Here is a 15,320-nt window from a genome sequence, read left to right as displayed (position 1 = left end):
TGCAATAAAATGGATTTTTCTGTTTTCTTTTTTTCTTTAAACAAGTTCATTAGTGCTAGTTTTAAAGCTATTTAATGTACAGAATCTATCCATTACATTGAATATTTTTTCTTAGTTTCACCTTTAGAAGTAAAATTATTGAGACTCACCTGGAGCAGTCGATAGCTTCTGGCCTGTCGTGATAAAAAGCGTTAGTTGCATAATGAATATTGAAAAGTCCGCCTATCAAATAATCTCCTTTCAGTTGAAACGCTGATTTGGAAGAAGTGCACGTAGCCAAGGCATTTACAATAAATCCTAGTAGGCACAGAGACACATGAAAGTGTTTCATTGCTTTAGTTAGTGTTTATCAAGCTGACTTAAAGTGCACCTGCACTCTGCCCATTTGCCTCTGCCTTTAGTAAGCTGCTGTATGAGACACTGATGACCTCAATGATCATTTTCATGCACGTGGAAATGGCACATACCTATGCATGGTTGACGGAAAATTCCCAAATCAGTATGCAAAAGCATCTAAAGTGACGTATACAACACACACACATTATATAAATGCCTTCACTTTGCTATGACATTAGGAATAATTTCACATATACAGCACATCCAGGAAAATTACTGTAAATAAATTTCATACATTTACAGGGACGAGGTAAAAATGTTGTAAGTGTTGTAAGTAAGTGTAATATGGGGTTGCAGGCAAATATACACAAATTTAATAAATCAACCAGGTGTGTTTGGTTTATTCTAAAACATGCATCCTCTTACAAATTAGTAGTTAGACCACATGGGTTGTTTTAAACAAAACAATTTGCAACCACTTTCATTTAGACAGTGAAAGATGCCTAAACCATTCTTGGATGGATGGATTCATTATGTTCAGTACACACACAACACTGTTGCCAAAGCATAGATACACTTATTTTAGCTGCGGTTCAAGGAGGAGACGGCGGTTCAAAGAGGAGGCTCCTCCTTAAAACCGCCGCCTTATCATGGTGGAGGAGTTTGTGTGCCTGAATCCCAAGGCAAACAGGTCCTGGGTGACAGGTCAGACTAAGAGCGGTTCATAAATCCCCTATGAAAAGAATAACAACAAGGACCGAAACGTCACCTGGTATGGCGCAGCTAGGGCCCCACCCTGGAGCCAGGCCCGTGGTTTGGGCTCGCATGTGAGCGCCTGGTGGCCAGGCCTATTCTCGCGGGGCCCTAATCCCCAATCCCCAATCCCTGCATAACCAGTCTGGCTATCGGGACATGGAATGTTACGTCACTGGGGATGAAGGAGCTTGTGCTTGTACAGGAGGTTGAGTGGTACCGGCTAGAAATAGTCGGGCTCACCTCGACGCATAGCCTGGGCCCTGAAACCCAACTCCTTGAGAGGGGCTGGACCCTCTTCTACTCTGGAGTTGCCCGCTGCGAGAGGCAGTGGGCTGGTGTGAGCTTGCTCATAGCTCCCCAGCTTAGCCGCCATGTGTTGGAGTTTTCTCCAGTGGATGAGAGGGTCGCTTCCCTGCGGCATCAGGTGGGGAATAGGTCATTCACTGTCATTTGTGCTTACGGGCCAAACGGTAGTGTGGAGTACCCGGACTTCTTGGGGTCTCTGGAGGGAGTGTTGGAAAGCGCTCCAACTAGGGACCCCATCATTGTTCTGGGAGAGTTCAACAACCACGTAGGCGATGACAGTGATACCTGGAGAGGCGTGATTGGGAGGAATGGCCTCCCTAATCTGAATCTGAGCGGTGATATGCTATTGGACTTTTTGGTTTGGTCATAACAAACCATGTTCGACCGTAAGGGTGTCCATCAGTGCACATGGAACCAGGACACTCCAGGCTGGAGGTTGATGACAGACTTTAGTCATTTCACCTGACCTTCGGCCATATGTTTTGGCACTCGGGTGAAGAAAAGGGCTGAGCTGTCAACTGATCACCACCTGGTGGTGAGTAGGATCCGCTGGCAGGGAAAGAGGCTGGAATGACTTGGCAGGCCCAAATGTATCGCAAGGGTCTGTTTGGGAACGTCTGGCTGAACCCTCTGTTCAGGTACCTTTAACTCACACCTCCGGGAGAGCTTCAGGGAGGTAAGGTATGCCATCAAGTTTAAGAAGGAGTCCTATCAGTTCTGGTTGACCTTTGGGACTCCTGAGGCAGCTGATAGGTACTGCCAGGCCAAGTGCGCTGCAACCAGTACTGTTGCAGAGGCAAAAGCTTGGGCGTGGGAGGAGTTCGAGGAGGCCATCAAGGAGGACTATAGTTCGACCTCAAAAACATTCTGGCAAACCATTCGATGCAGGTAAATCACCCAGGCTGGGGTCAACGAGGTAGTTTATAATCTACTTGGTGGCAGGGCAGCGGGGGTGAATGAGATCCGTCCTGAGTACCTGAAGTCTCTGGATGTTGTGAGGCTGTCTTGGGTGACACGCCTCTGTAATATTGCGTGGACGAGGGGGGCAATTCCTCTGGACTGGACAACCGAGGTGGTTGTCCCTCTTCACAAAAAGGGGGACAGGAGAGTGTGTTCCAAATATAGGGGGATCACACTTCTCAGCCTCCCTGCGAAAGTCTATGCCAAGGTACTGGAGAGGAGATTTCGGCCGATAGTCAAACCTCGGATACAGAAGGGACAATGTGGTTTTCAGCCTGGTCGTGGAACGCTGGAGACCAAGGCTCTTTGCTAAGGGCTGTTTGGTCTCTGTACAACCAGAGCAGGAGCTTGGTTCGCATTGCCAGCGGTAAGTCAGACCTGTTCCCGGTGCACGTTGGACTTCAGCAGGGCTGCCCTTTGTCATCGGTTCTGTTCATTATTTTAATGGACAGAATTTCTAGGCGCAGCCAGGAGTCAGAGGGGGTGTGGTTTGGGGACCACAGGATTGCGTCTCTGCTTTTTGCAGATGATTTTGTCCTGTTGGCTTCATCAGGCCAAGACCTCCAGTGTGCATTGGGACGGTTTGCAGCTGAGTGTGAAGTGGCTGGGATGAGAATCAGTTACTCCAAGTCCTGGTTCTTGACTGGAAAAAGGTGTGTTGGTTGCTGCCCAAAGTGGAGGAGTTCAAGTATCTTGGGGTCTTGTTCACAAGTCAGGGAAGAAAGGAGTGTGACATTGACAGGCGGATCAGTGCGGCAGCTGCAGTAATGGGGTCGGTGTACCAGTCCGTTGTTGGCGCTCCCTTAGAGATTAGGTAAGGAGCTCTGTCACCCTTGGAATAGAGTCGCTGCTCCTCCACTTCAAGAGGAACCAGTTGAGGTTGCTCGGGCATCTGGTTCAGATGCCTCCTTGACGCTTCCCTGGGAAGGTGTTTCAGGCATGTCTCACTGGTAGGAGGCCCCGGGGAAGACCTGGGAAATGCTGAAGAGACTATGTCTCTCGGCTGGCCTGGAAATGCCTTGGGGTCCTACCGGAAGAGCTGAAGGAAGTGTCCGGGGAGAGGGAAGTCTGGAACTCTTTGCTCTGACTGCTGCCCCCGCGACCCGGCCAATGCGGTGGAAAATGGATGGATGGACTTTAGCTGCATAAGTTACTTTACAGCTGGTATCACTAATATACCACTAATATACCAATATCAATAAAATATTATTTATATTTTATTTCCAACAGCTCACTTGCTAAGCTAACATAGTGTCAGGGAGTGGTGGTGGTAAGGAAACTGTGTTTTTGCATGTTTATGTTTGTAGTTAAGAGGTTGTTTTGTTTTTCAAGCAGCCCTACAGTTAGGTCTACAAATAATGCAGTGGTGATGATACAGCATAGTTTTTAGAACATGCACACCACATGTAAATAAAACATGATCCACGACAAGTCAAGATTTGTCCATCCGCATAAATTAACTCTGTCGCTAGCTCATCAATAAACACCACTTATTTGGCAGTAATGTCTGCTGCCTCAATACACAGAATAAGTAGTCATAAATATGAATACTCCAATTTATTTTTACTACATACTGCAGCTTTACAGAACATCTAAAAGTTTACACACAATAAGTCTATGCAGAATTTTTAGTAAATGTCAACACACTGTTATTTGCATACAGTACGTTGATATGTTTTTATACGTGATTAATTACCATTCAATTTAAAGAAAAGCCACCTTATCAATATATTTGCAAATTACTTCTTAAACATGTGGAATTATAAATATTGTAAGATACAAGATAATCTTCTATAGTAACAAATTGAATCAAAGACATTTCTGAAAAACTAAATTAGACTCTTCTTGCAACTGGTTAGATTTGCAGAAGTGTGATACTGCTTCTCCCCCGTAGATTGTATAGGGTGCCGATTGTAAAAGGAGCACCTATAACTAGTTTTCTCACATTTAACTAAATGACACGACATGTTTTCTCACATTTAGTTAAATGTGCAAAAGTCTAAATGTAAATGTTAAATATAAATGTAAATGTTAAAAGTAAATGTAAATGTTAAATGTAAATGTTAAATGTTAAATCTAAATGTTAAATGTTAAATCTAAATGTAAATGTTAAATTTAAATGTTAAATGTAAACGTTAAATGATCGAACTGAATATTTAAGTAGACTCCACCCCCTATTATCCTAGATCAGTGATGCGGACTCAAACACGTCAAACAGTACATCACACATCTGACTCTGGATCGGTGCACGATTATACTGGAGAGAAGCTTGAAGTCGAAGCCATCATGGCCGCCAGCTCCGACTCCCTCCCGTTGGGGGAGATTGAAGGGTAGCAGGTGTGCGGGCTAAGGCTCCGCTTCAAACTGCTGTTCTGTCGTAAACACCATTAATGAGGAGTTAAGTAGGTTTAAATAGAATATTTCTGTGGCGCCGGTGGAGAATTAGTTAGCTAACTATACTAGCTAGCCGAAGTTACGTCCAGGCTAAAAACAAAAGTTTCCAGATCAGATGTGGGCGGGGTTTTCGCGCACTGTTGGAGGTGTTTGAGCTCGCGTCTCTGATCTTAGACCAGCGCTGTTTGAGGGTAGGGGTGGAGTCTACTTGCACATTCATGAATATTCAGTTTACACTCGGCGAACATTTAACATTTAACATTTACATTTACATTTACATTTACATTTACATTTACATTTACATTTAACATTTACACTTAACATTTAACGTTTACATTTAGACTTTTGCACATTAAACTAAATGTGAGAAAACATGTTGTGTCATTTAGTTAAATGTGAGAAAACTAGTTACAGGTGCTCCTTTTACATTCGGCACCCCATAGCCAAGTTGTGTCTCTTTATCCAATCAGAACCCGACATAAAGGAATTATCCTTTTAATTAGCACGTACATATTAGTTTAGACTAATCTGTCTCTATGATCTGGCTACACAACTCTGATATTTTAGGATGTTAGGATCTAGGATCTAGTTAAATGTCAAATCTTTCTTTAAAAAAATCTTGCCATGAACCAGGGCTTCTGGCTAAACGTAGATAATTGCAATTGTCCCTTTATAACCAAGTTACTGTGCAGGAATAATTTATATAGAAATAATACACACATGCCACTTTGCAGAATATTTGTGTAACTTAACAATTAACCAGTTTCCAGGTTCTCATTGTACTTTTGATGAATATAGCAAAAATGTTACAAATACAAAATACTAGTATATAGTATACTAAAATAAATTAGCTGCATAATTCACAAACCTACATCTTAAAGCAGAAATTATGAAATTATGTGATAGCTTCCACATATATAAATATCACAATTAGCAGGCCAAATGTAATCAAATGTACAGACATATTTACTGCAACTACTACTGGCTTATTGTTTTGGTATAATTCTGAATGAGTCCTTGGAAGTACTGCTGTGTGTTTTTGTATGGTTGGAAGATAATAATGTAGCATTTTGGGAGGAAATACCACAACAGAAATGAGTACAGACTAGAGAGAACAGCCAGAGCATTAAAGGTTATGATTAACATGTCATGGTAAAGCAAGTAAACTGTGGCAAAGATGATCCAAGTGAGGATCAGCAGGAGCAGACAGAAAGTTATTGCTTTGGCTTCATTGTAGTTTTTTGGGAGGTCTTTTCCCATGTAGGAGAAAATAAAGCAGAGGGAGCATAGAGATACAAGTAAAGCCATAGGACCAGCAGTTGTTTTCAGATTAAAGGTACAGTTAATTATGATCTTGTCCGGATACCAAAACCTTTCATTGTAGGGCATGGGGGGTCCGTAACAGTACCCGCAAAGAAGCAAAAGCCCCTGAATAACAAATGCCCCGGTGATGACCAGCCACTGTCCTTGATATTTCATCCATAAACTGTAGAGCTTGGGAAATTGGGCGGCCATCTTGAAAATACACACAATTTGAAAAGAGCGGACAACAAAACATGCTAGACAGACAGTGTAGAACAGAATGAATGGTAACAACCTCATTATACAAAACAATGTTGTTGGCTTACCAAAGTAAAAGAACACACTGAGAGCACACAGAGTGAGACAGCCTAAGATTAGAAAGCACATTGGTCCTCCAGCAGATCTGACAACAGGTGTGTTGTAGTTAGTGGCAAAGAGAAGACACATGGCTAATGTGAGGCCCATGAAGGCACAGGCCCCAATCGAGAGCAGCATGGCCCCAGCATCAGTGAATGCTATGTACTCGACTGTCCTGAGAATGCATGATGTACTTCCTTCCTCAGACCATTCTGTGTCCTTACAGGAGACACATGTGTAGGCGTCCACTGTTTAACATGAGACATAGAAAAGTTACTTTTAATTTGAGGGTCAGTTTAAGGTGGGATTGACAAAGTAACAAAATTTTTGTTACCAAAAAATGTTACGAAATGTTGACTTATGGCAGATGTTCCAGTTTACATTCTAGACTATGCAATTTCTCAGCTATTATAGTGAACATGGAAGCTAAAAAGTCTATTTGAACATAAAATTCATATACCAAAATGTATAATCTCCCTTGCATAGCCCCTGTACATTTACCTGTACTGTTGATATAAGTTCCATTTGGACAGATTGCACAAGTGAAGCAGCATTTTTGTAATCCAATTTGGGTTTTTGCATATCCTTTGTCACAGTCTGGGGAACATACGGAAGTAGGAACCTGTACAACACATTGACCATTTTGAATTTGAAAACATTTGTAATCTAGAAGTGTCTGCAAGTCACACAATAGGTCTCTGCTGGTTGATGTTTCTGATTTATGGCTTCTAAAATTGTCAAATACATTTGATAATAATAAGCGACTTACTTCACCAGATCCGTGCCATTGGATGTTAGAGATATTGACGAAGAACTCAAAAGTAGGATGAAATGTAATATTCCCAACCACCTGTGCATCACCACTCTGGTTCCAGAAAACTATGTTATAGGATCCAAACAGGGGATCCCCGTTCTCATCAAAATGAATTGTTTCATTTAGAAGTGTAAAATTTGACTTTCGCAACTCTGCGAGGATCTGACACAGTTACACAAAACATTTACGTTACGTTTGTTTAATTACAATGACGTGTATGAAGAAGAATTAAATGGTATAATATATTCACTAACATTTGGAAGTTATCTGTGTACTTACCATGTATGGGTACACTGTAATATTGTCATTACATCTCCCACTTTCACATTGCAGGACGTGATGTAAAGCATAACTGGTGGCATATACAGCAGAATAAACAGGAAAGTTGAAAGATGGGTCTGCATTGATGACATCTTCTGGAGTCAGGCCTTCGCAGTTGCACCTTTGATTACAAAGCTTCTGCTGTACAAAATCTTCACACTGATTCTGGTTTTCTGATGAATAGATAAAATCACTAAAACCAGGTATTAGCTTTGCTGGCTCAGCAACTCCAAGTATAGTTCCAACATTTCTGATTCCATTCTCCTTTGGGAGCTGCTTGTTTAATGACCATGCATCTCCTGCGATCCACACCTTGTTGGTGACATTTTGTTGTATGGCTGAGGTAATGAGCGCTTCAGCATTCCATTCAGGGGCGAATACAATAATCACGTTTATCCTCTGTTCATTAATTTGTTCAAATATTTGGGTGTAATTTGTATAATAATCAAGACCTTTGTTGTATGCCAGGCACATCTCAGTGTCTTTAATTTTATCCATGAACAATGCCAGGCCATCTTGACCGTAATCATTATCACTGTAAAGAAAGGCAACCCAGCTCCAGTTGAAGTTTAGTAAAATGTTAATGACCACTTCTATGACATCTTTATTGGGATGGACTGTCCGTAAGAAAGACGGAAAATTCTGTTTACTTGAAAATATCGAGCTAGCAGCTCCATAACTGACCTGTTGAATGACATAATGTAGAAATGACCAACATTGTAATGTTTTCAGTTGCATCAGGTAAAAAAAATTTAAATAAATTTGCAACCAAATAGACAGTACCATGGGAATAAGATTCACCATAAAGAGTGGGGCTACAGTTCGTGTCTCAGTGCTTGTATAGGCACCAATCACCGCTATCACTTCTGAGACATTCATGTGGGGTTCACTCCAAGGTTGGATTTCATTCTTTTCTGAGATGAGATTCAAAACGCCTGGAAAGCTGTGTGTATCTGAGCATTGGTCAAATATTTGGTAGCCCAGAGATACATTTGGAAGTAGCTTTGTAGAGTTGTTGATTTGTTCTACAGAGAATCTCATCAACTGAAACCTCCGATAACTTGATAGTGTAAAGGGTTGGCTGTTGATGAGGAAAAGACATGAACAGTATTAGTTCAAATGCATTAGATTTGTAAATTCAAAAGTCAAGATCAGAGCTCAATAATTAAGACGTTCAACAACTCTAGTAATAGTACAACCACTTATAAAAGATAAAATGTTTTTTTTCTAACTTTAAATGTAGTAGCTTAGTATCTTGGTATAGTGTGCATATGAAACTTACAATCTGTAATGTAATTGTTTGTACAGAAATTTTGAATTTATTGAAAGTTATGTCTGCAGTAGATTCAGATATTGGGAACCTGCTTGGGAGGTTTTATTGCATAGTGCTGGAATAAGTGCTACTGTAAGTACAGGATATTATAACATACTATTTTTTAGTTTTTGATCACTTTCCTTTAACCTTTAGTTTACTTGAAAAGAAAACTCTGTTCATTCGTTATTTATTTATTGTCAGACTCACCTGGAGCAGTTGATGGCTTCTGGACGGTCCAGAAAAACATCTACACTGACTTCATGAATATCATATAGTCCACCAAGCACATATTCTCCTTTCAAGTAAAACTCTGAGGTTGGAGCAGTGCATTGAGTCAAGACATGTAACAAACATCTAAGAAAACACAAAGAAGCAAAGAAGTGTTTCATTGTCGTAGTCATGAATTAACAGTCTGATCTGAACTCTAACAGCATTTGCCTGTGCCTTTTATTAAATTATCAGACGCTGGTAAGGGTGTAAGTGGTTAGTGAATTCACAAATCAGTATGCAAAATAATATAATCTGCAGCTCCGGAGAAAGACATTAAAAAAAACCTGGGTTAACTATAAATGGCAAGAAGGTTTTATACATCTGTACTCTATAAATGTATCTGTGTGTATGAATAGTAAAATTGGTTCCAAAAGAAGAGTTGAGAGTTGAGATGTTGAGGAACAAGAAACAGAATGACAACACAACGATGTTATACATTTGAGTAAATGTTGAAAGCTTTGGCAATAACTATCACACTACCTGAAAAATACAGCCATGTGGCCTTGAAGTACTTTTACTTAGAAATGCTTTTAGCAGGGAAAGGATACTTAACAGATGTAGATGTCCATTTGGGGCAATGCAACAACTCAAGCCATGTTTTAGTAAAGAATCTGTATTCCTAGTTTGTATTGTTACAAAAACAATGTATGTATATTTAGTTAGATTACAATGACAAATATCTATATTATAACACTAAGCGTTTGTCGACACGGATATACTGTCTATATACTGTAGTACCTCAGAATGAGTACAGAACATAATGTAATAATTTTTAAACCTGACCTGACACAGACCTGAAAATACAAGTAAACAAATAATAGAACCTTCAGCTCATATCAGTTGTTTTTGTATTTGTCCATAAATTAAAAAATGTGAAACCAAAACACAAGACTTGTGTACTGTTTGAAGGGACACAGCCTCTTTAATAGAATTTGGAGTGAAAAAATTACACTTAAGTTATTAAAATCAAGTTCCTTTTTTATATTTGCACCACAAGAAAACAATAACATGCAATTAATGAGAAACACACTTGATCAAATCCAAGACCCAATTAACCAGTTCTGCTTTTATCAATTTTAACATAAATGGATTTAAACATTTGAGAACGGTTGGTGGCTGAAAGACAAAAAACAAAAGAAAAATAATCTAAAAATCATTTAAAATATATACTGTATATATACAAATTCTCCAGACAACCAGACTTTTTACAGGAAAATGTTTTGATCCACACTACAGTGCTGATCAAATTTTAGTAATGACAGTTATTCCCCAACATAAGAAAATGGAAAAAACAAAATTAACATGTTTATGGCAAAATGATTGCCAACTACTTCATTTGCTAGAAAACCTCTCAATCTCAGATTTCTTGTGTATAAGCAAATTAAAAAAAATGTTTGGTTGGAATGAACAATACACATTTACCTTTTTTCAACATAAACAGATTACAAAAGACTACAACTGTTATTTTACATTAGTTAAATGGACCCCAGGCTTTAAAAAAGATGACAAAATGGTGTTGGGGTAATAAGTCAGGTTAGACCTTATTATGAACTGGACTTGAATACTGATCCTGCACTATATTGGTACTGCGGCAAAGCAAAGTCACCATCTTGCCATTTCAAGCTCAAGGAGCCGAATTATAGATATATTTTAGAGGGGTACTTGACAACACAGTATCCCAACTGTTAAATCCTGAAAAAATTATTTAAGCTTGGCCAATTACAATATCTGCCCTAAAGTAAGCATTCAATGATATGATGAGTGGCAGAGGTGTCAGTTCAAATGTAGCCAAAGACAATCATGATACCTGCTATGACGGCCATGCCACTGTTGTTTGGGTAATCCAGTGAATTTTATTACTATCATTCAATATCAACTTATTTTAGTTGAGTGTTTTTACAATGAATGCACAATCTAGTGAAAAGTGTTTCACAGAAATTAAACTGTAGAAAAGATCATAGCATTTTCTTTAGACTTCATTTTACACCCCTAATCATGTCATTTGCTAAAGTACTACTGACTTGGATATATAACTTGTTACAAATGAACAGGATTAATGAAAAGTTGGCATATTTATTTCAGTCAGAATGAGAAGTAATCAAATCAACATCATTGGGGGAAAAAAACACAAACTAAAGAAAAATAAATAAAAGTTACTGCAGATACTTTCACCGTGGTTCCTTCTTGATGATTTTAACCTTACTTATCGGTTTAAAATGCAAAAGGCAGCACCGAGTCACCTACTACTGAACAAATGCAAACCAGTCCTAAAATCAGGGTAAAAAACAACAAAAAAACCACCTTAATGGACAAAGGCAACATTCACGAATTAATTTGATCCATTCTGCTCGTCCTCACACAACACTGAACTATGGATCAAAGCTTTTTCATGTTATTGTCCCACTCAAAAAAAAAATCCTTGCCAATCCCAGAGCGTGACCGATAACTTTCAAATGAGAAGAAAAAGAAGTGTAAGTGGTAGCTTTTAACTGGCAAAGGCTTTCCCTGTGTCGTCCTTGCCTTTGTATGTCTTCTTCCCATGTGTGAAGGGTAGATATCTGTACTTGACCATATGCTGGGGGGGTAAAAACAATTAGTGACATTAGTGACAAACATTTTACCAACTTGATGTATTTGATAAAGTAGCTCAGTTCATATAACATGATGGAGAATCCATCATGTCAGTAAATGTTTTGTTTTACCTTGATTTGTCTCTTCATTGTAATGCAGAACAGCATGATGAAGTACATTACAAGTATAGGCCAGAACACTGGAACATTGAAGGCATCAAAAAATGTGCAAATCATGGCGATGACTATTCCTTTCGTCGCCGAATGCCTGGCAAAAGAATAACCAAGTGACATTGTGGAAGAATAAAGACAATCTGCGTTAATTTTGAGGTAACATTTATACAGGGGATCCTGCAAATACTTTGATATAATGTCCTTCTGTCCTTGAGATATTCTAAGTAACCTGGCCCTAAGAAAAGTGGGTATTATCACATAGAGCCATAGGCAAATAAACACAAATTAATTTAAATCAGTGTTTCTGGTTGCTTCTAAAATGCTACATCCTTTAACAAATGAGCTTTGCATGACTTGGCCTTGGACCACACAGGTCATTTGAAAGAATGTAATTTGCGATCACTCTCAGGATGATAAGTGGCCAAACTGAGCTAGACTCCCACCAGAATTTGAATTCAGGCAATCTCCTGATGAAAGGGCGGAACTCCTCGTTCTGCTTGGTAGGAAGGGATGGGCCCTCATCTGTGGAACAGACAGATCACAGGGTGATGTTGTGGTAATAAGAAAATCTTTAATTGTGAAACATGAAAATCCTATCACTATGCCTTGGACCTCATGTCAGTGCATAATAATGTGTTTAAAAGACAGGTTTGTTGGAGCCATAAAAGGTCAGAGTAGTTAACTGCTGTAATGTGTTGGCACTTTACCTTCAGGAACTCACTTGCTAATCACAGTGTGGTTAGCATAAGAATATTGAACTTAACTTTTAATTGTGGTTGCAATGCTTTGCAAATAGAGATTCTATGTATCTATGTAGTTTAAAATGTTTTTTGAACTCTATTAGAGTTTAACTGTTCACATGACTCTACCAGGAAGCTAATGCAGACTTGCATATTAGCCGCCTATGCACCTCCAATTTTTGATCTTTAATGATGCTGATACTAAACAAATCAAAGACACAGAACAAATTGCCAAACACCCAAGTTACAAAGTATAAAATCTATATTGGTTGAACTTGCCTTCGTCAAGCAGTGAAGGATCCACTTTTGGCGACAGAAAAGCAATGAACAGGTTGAGATGGTAGATTCCCAAAGCATATGTTACTATATACCAACCCTGAAAAGCAAGGAAGGAACATCACCATTAAAATTAAAAAGACTTTTTGGGAAGCCGCTTAACATTAAACAAAAAAAATCACATACACAAATAAGCATTTACATTTATTAGAAATAAGACAGATTCAAATTTAATTCATCAAATGTGTTGTTATGGGGCAGTTGCTGAAAATACAGAAATACCTGTAGTATGTAGACTCTGATCATGTAGACAGCAGTTAGTAGTAGAGTGGCTGCCCATCGCACTGCATAGAATGGCGTTGATTTGTCCAGCCATGACTGATAGACCTGGTTTCAAAAATTCATAAAGAAAAACAAAATGCAGCCATCTGTTTTAGTAAAAAAAAAAGAGATGACTTTTTAATTTTTGACCTTGAATAAAAACACTGCATGGATGCTGAAAGAATTTTTTATGTATTATTTAATCGTCCTTAACCTGTTCACATTCAAGATGCACTGATAACAATTACCTCTACTGAATACAAATGCGGATGATGACTACTCCGAATTGATTATTTTTTTACACAAATGTAACCATCTGTAAATGGAAGAGGAATATATTATATATTTAATACATTAAAGCCAAAAATATACATCACACTACACCAACATTATAGTAAATTCTTACAAGATATTTAAAATGACCAACATTTGCAGGAAAATCTGAATATTCAAACATGTTAAAAGGTAATTGCATTACTTGCTAAATTCTGATATAATATTTGTTACATGTTACATTAAATACATTACCTGTCCAACCCGCGTGAAAAGGGCACCGACTACAGATGGTTTCCCATGGATTGACTCCCCAACACTGTCCCCTTCTGACATCCTACCGGTAAGTTAAACACAAGATATTACTGGTGGTGTGTGTGTGTGTGTGTGTGTGTGTGTGTGTGTGTGTGTGTGTGTGTATATATATATATATATATATATATATATATATATATATATATATAGTCAAACTTTAGTTCAGTTTGACTCAAATACAGCGTACAGTAACCTGTTATGCTCAGTGCAACGTAGTAGTAATACCACACAGTAAAAGGACACATTTCAGCACCTATACAGTAGTGCAGGAAATGTATTTGTAGCGTAACCAGTTACTAAAGTGTCAGCTTCACAAAAGCCATAGGTTCTGAGCTGTGGTAGAAGTGTCTATGTAATAGCAACTGTGAATTAGATAATGGTGCGCAATCTAGCGATATCAGTAGATACGAACAGATATTGAAAGTAAGGAAATGGGTAGGAGAAGACACCCAGTCGTAGTCGAAACATTACAGCAGTATATTATCAATTAACATTTTGTTTGCTTTCTGTCTTTCATTAACATTTGTGTATTACACATGATGTTAAAATTAGTCTAAGCTACATTTTAAGAAACATTTGCCGGTTGTCTTGAAGTGTTTAAGTGGCAAACTCACTGTGTTAAACATTACAATACATTTTAGTTTTCATTTTGACATTAATGACAGTGAGAGAACGACACCGTATATAATTGTTCGTGATTGGGGCTAACGTTAGCAAACCCGATGTGTAACTGAATTAGGCAGCCTGTGTAACACATGTAAACACTATTTATCTGGAAGAAATCTCCGCGAGAAAGAGAAAACCTTCAATTACGATTACTAACGTCTCGCCCATAAAATGTATAGTTACTCACGTTAGCTTACATATTAGCCAGAGAAAAAGCTAACTAGCCATCCAAATGTACACTGCCCTTTGGCCCAAATTACAGTCTGTGTGGGTAATGTAGTTTTAGGAACGTTTCAGTTAACCTCTGTGGGCCCATAGTTTAGTTTAAGTAACAGCATTTCCCACAACTCCACCGCAGCGCTCGTTAAAGATTGGCAGAAGAAAATGTAGTTCTTAATTTAATCACTTTTTGTTGTATTTACTGTGCACGAGGAAAACATGAACTACAAATACCGACAACGAAGAGCACGCGCTTGACAACTCACTTCCGGTGAAACGGTGCTACGTTGCCAATCAGTCCACGGTTAGCCAGCTAGCCCATTTTGAATGTAACAATTCTCCAGTGACCACATTCGTATTGGGTGAACAATACAAAATATTTTGAAATTACTTAATTGTTTCAATACCTGTTCGTATTATAATTTCTGCATGTAATGAAGATGAAAATCAACCATGACAGCTCTTACTTACCTGGTACGGCAGCTGTGTCACTACCCGGCTCTACCTTACTAGCTAAACTAGCCTCCTCTCGTGAAAACTGGTGTGAACACGTCAGTACTTCCGCTTAGAGTCGAACATAGAGCAGGCAGGATAGTAGAGCCCCGAGACGACCGACTACCGTGCGGCTAAAACGA

The 15,320-nt window shown here is 38.9% G+C and overlaps 4 protein-coding genes across 5 annotated transcripts in view; 1 reads left to right on the top strand and 3 right to left on the bottom strand.

Moving 5' to 3' along the window:
* The window catches only part of wrap73 (WD repeat containing, antisense to TP73), a 52,705-nt gene that overhangs the window by 9,788 nt on the left and 27,597 nt on the right, over positions 1–15,320 (top strand). The gene's annotated exons all lie outside the window — the stretch shown is intronic.
* Positions 5,204–6,663, bottom strand: LOC129604329 (taste receptor type 1 member 1-like; the record flags this gene model as incomplete). The annotated part of the gene is made up of 1 exon (XM_055510268.1): positions 5,204–6,663. A coding segment is annotated over one exon (933 nt), but the record flags the coding sequence as incomplete, so codon positions are not given.
* LOC114858687 (taste receptor type 1 member 2-like) lies at positions 7,002–9,898 on the bottom strand. The gene is made up of 3 exons (XM_055510267.1): positions 7,505–9,898; positions 7,273–7,387; positions 7,002–7,033 (listed from the first exon to the last, which is right to left on the bottom strand). The coding sequence occupies exons 1-3, from the start codon at positions 8,585–8,587 to the stop codon at positions 7,002–7,004; spliced, it is 1,230 nt and encodes a 409-aa protein (XP_055366242.1). The 5' UTR covers positions 8,588–9,898.
* Positions 10,166–15,309, bottom strand: rer1 (retention in endoplasmic reticulum sorting receptor 1). Of its 2 annotated transcripts, none has more exons than XM_029156631.3 (7): positions 15,157–15,309; positions 13,741–13,822; positions 13,174–13,278; positions 12,895–12,991; positions 12,319–12,397; positions 11,834–11,969; positions 10,166–11,706 (listed from the first exon to the last, which is right to left on the bottom strand). In XM_029156631.3, exons 2-7 carry the CDS (start codon positions 13,819–13,821, stop codon positions 11,617–11,619), a joined length of 588 nt encoding a protein of 195 aa, XP_029012464.1. In that variant the 5' UTR covers position 13,822; positions 15,157–15,309; the 3' UTR covers positions 10,166–11,616. The 2 variants fall into 2 exon arrangements, with proteins under 2 accessions (XP_029012464.1, XP_029012465.1); XM_029156632.3 differs by lacking the exon at positions 15,157–15,309 and adding an exon at positions 14,654–14,868.

This window comes from Betta splendens, chromosome 7 (assembly GCF_900634795.4).
Source record: "Betta splendens chromosome 7, fBetSpl5.4, whole genome shotgun sequence".
NCBI lineage: Eukaryota > Metazoa > Chordata > Actinopteri > Anabantiformes > Osphronemidae > Betta > Betta splendens.
Note: the sequence above shows the minus strand (reverse complement) of the source record. Positions and strands in the feature narration are given on the sequence as shown.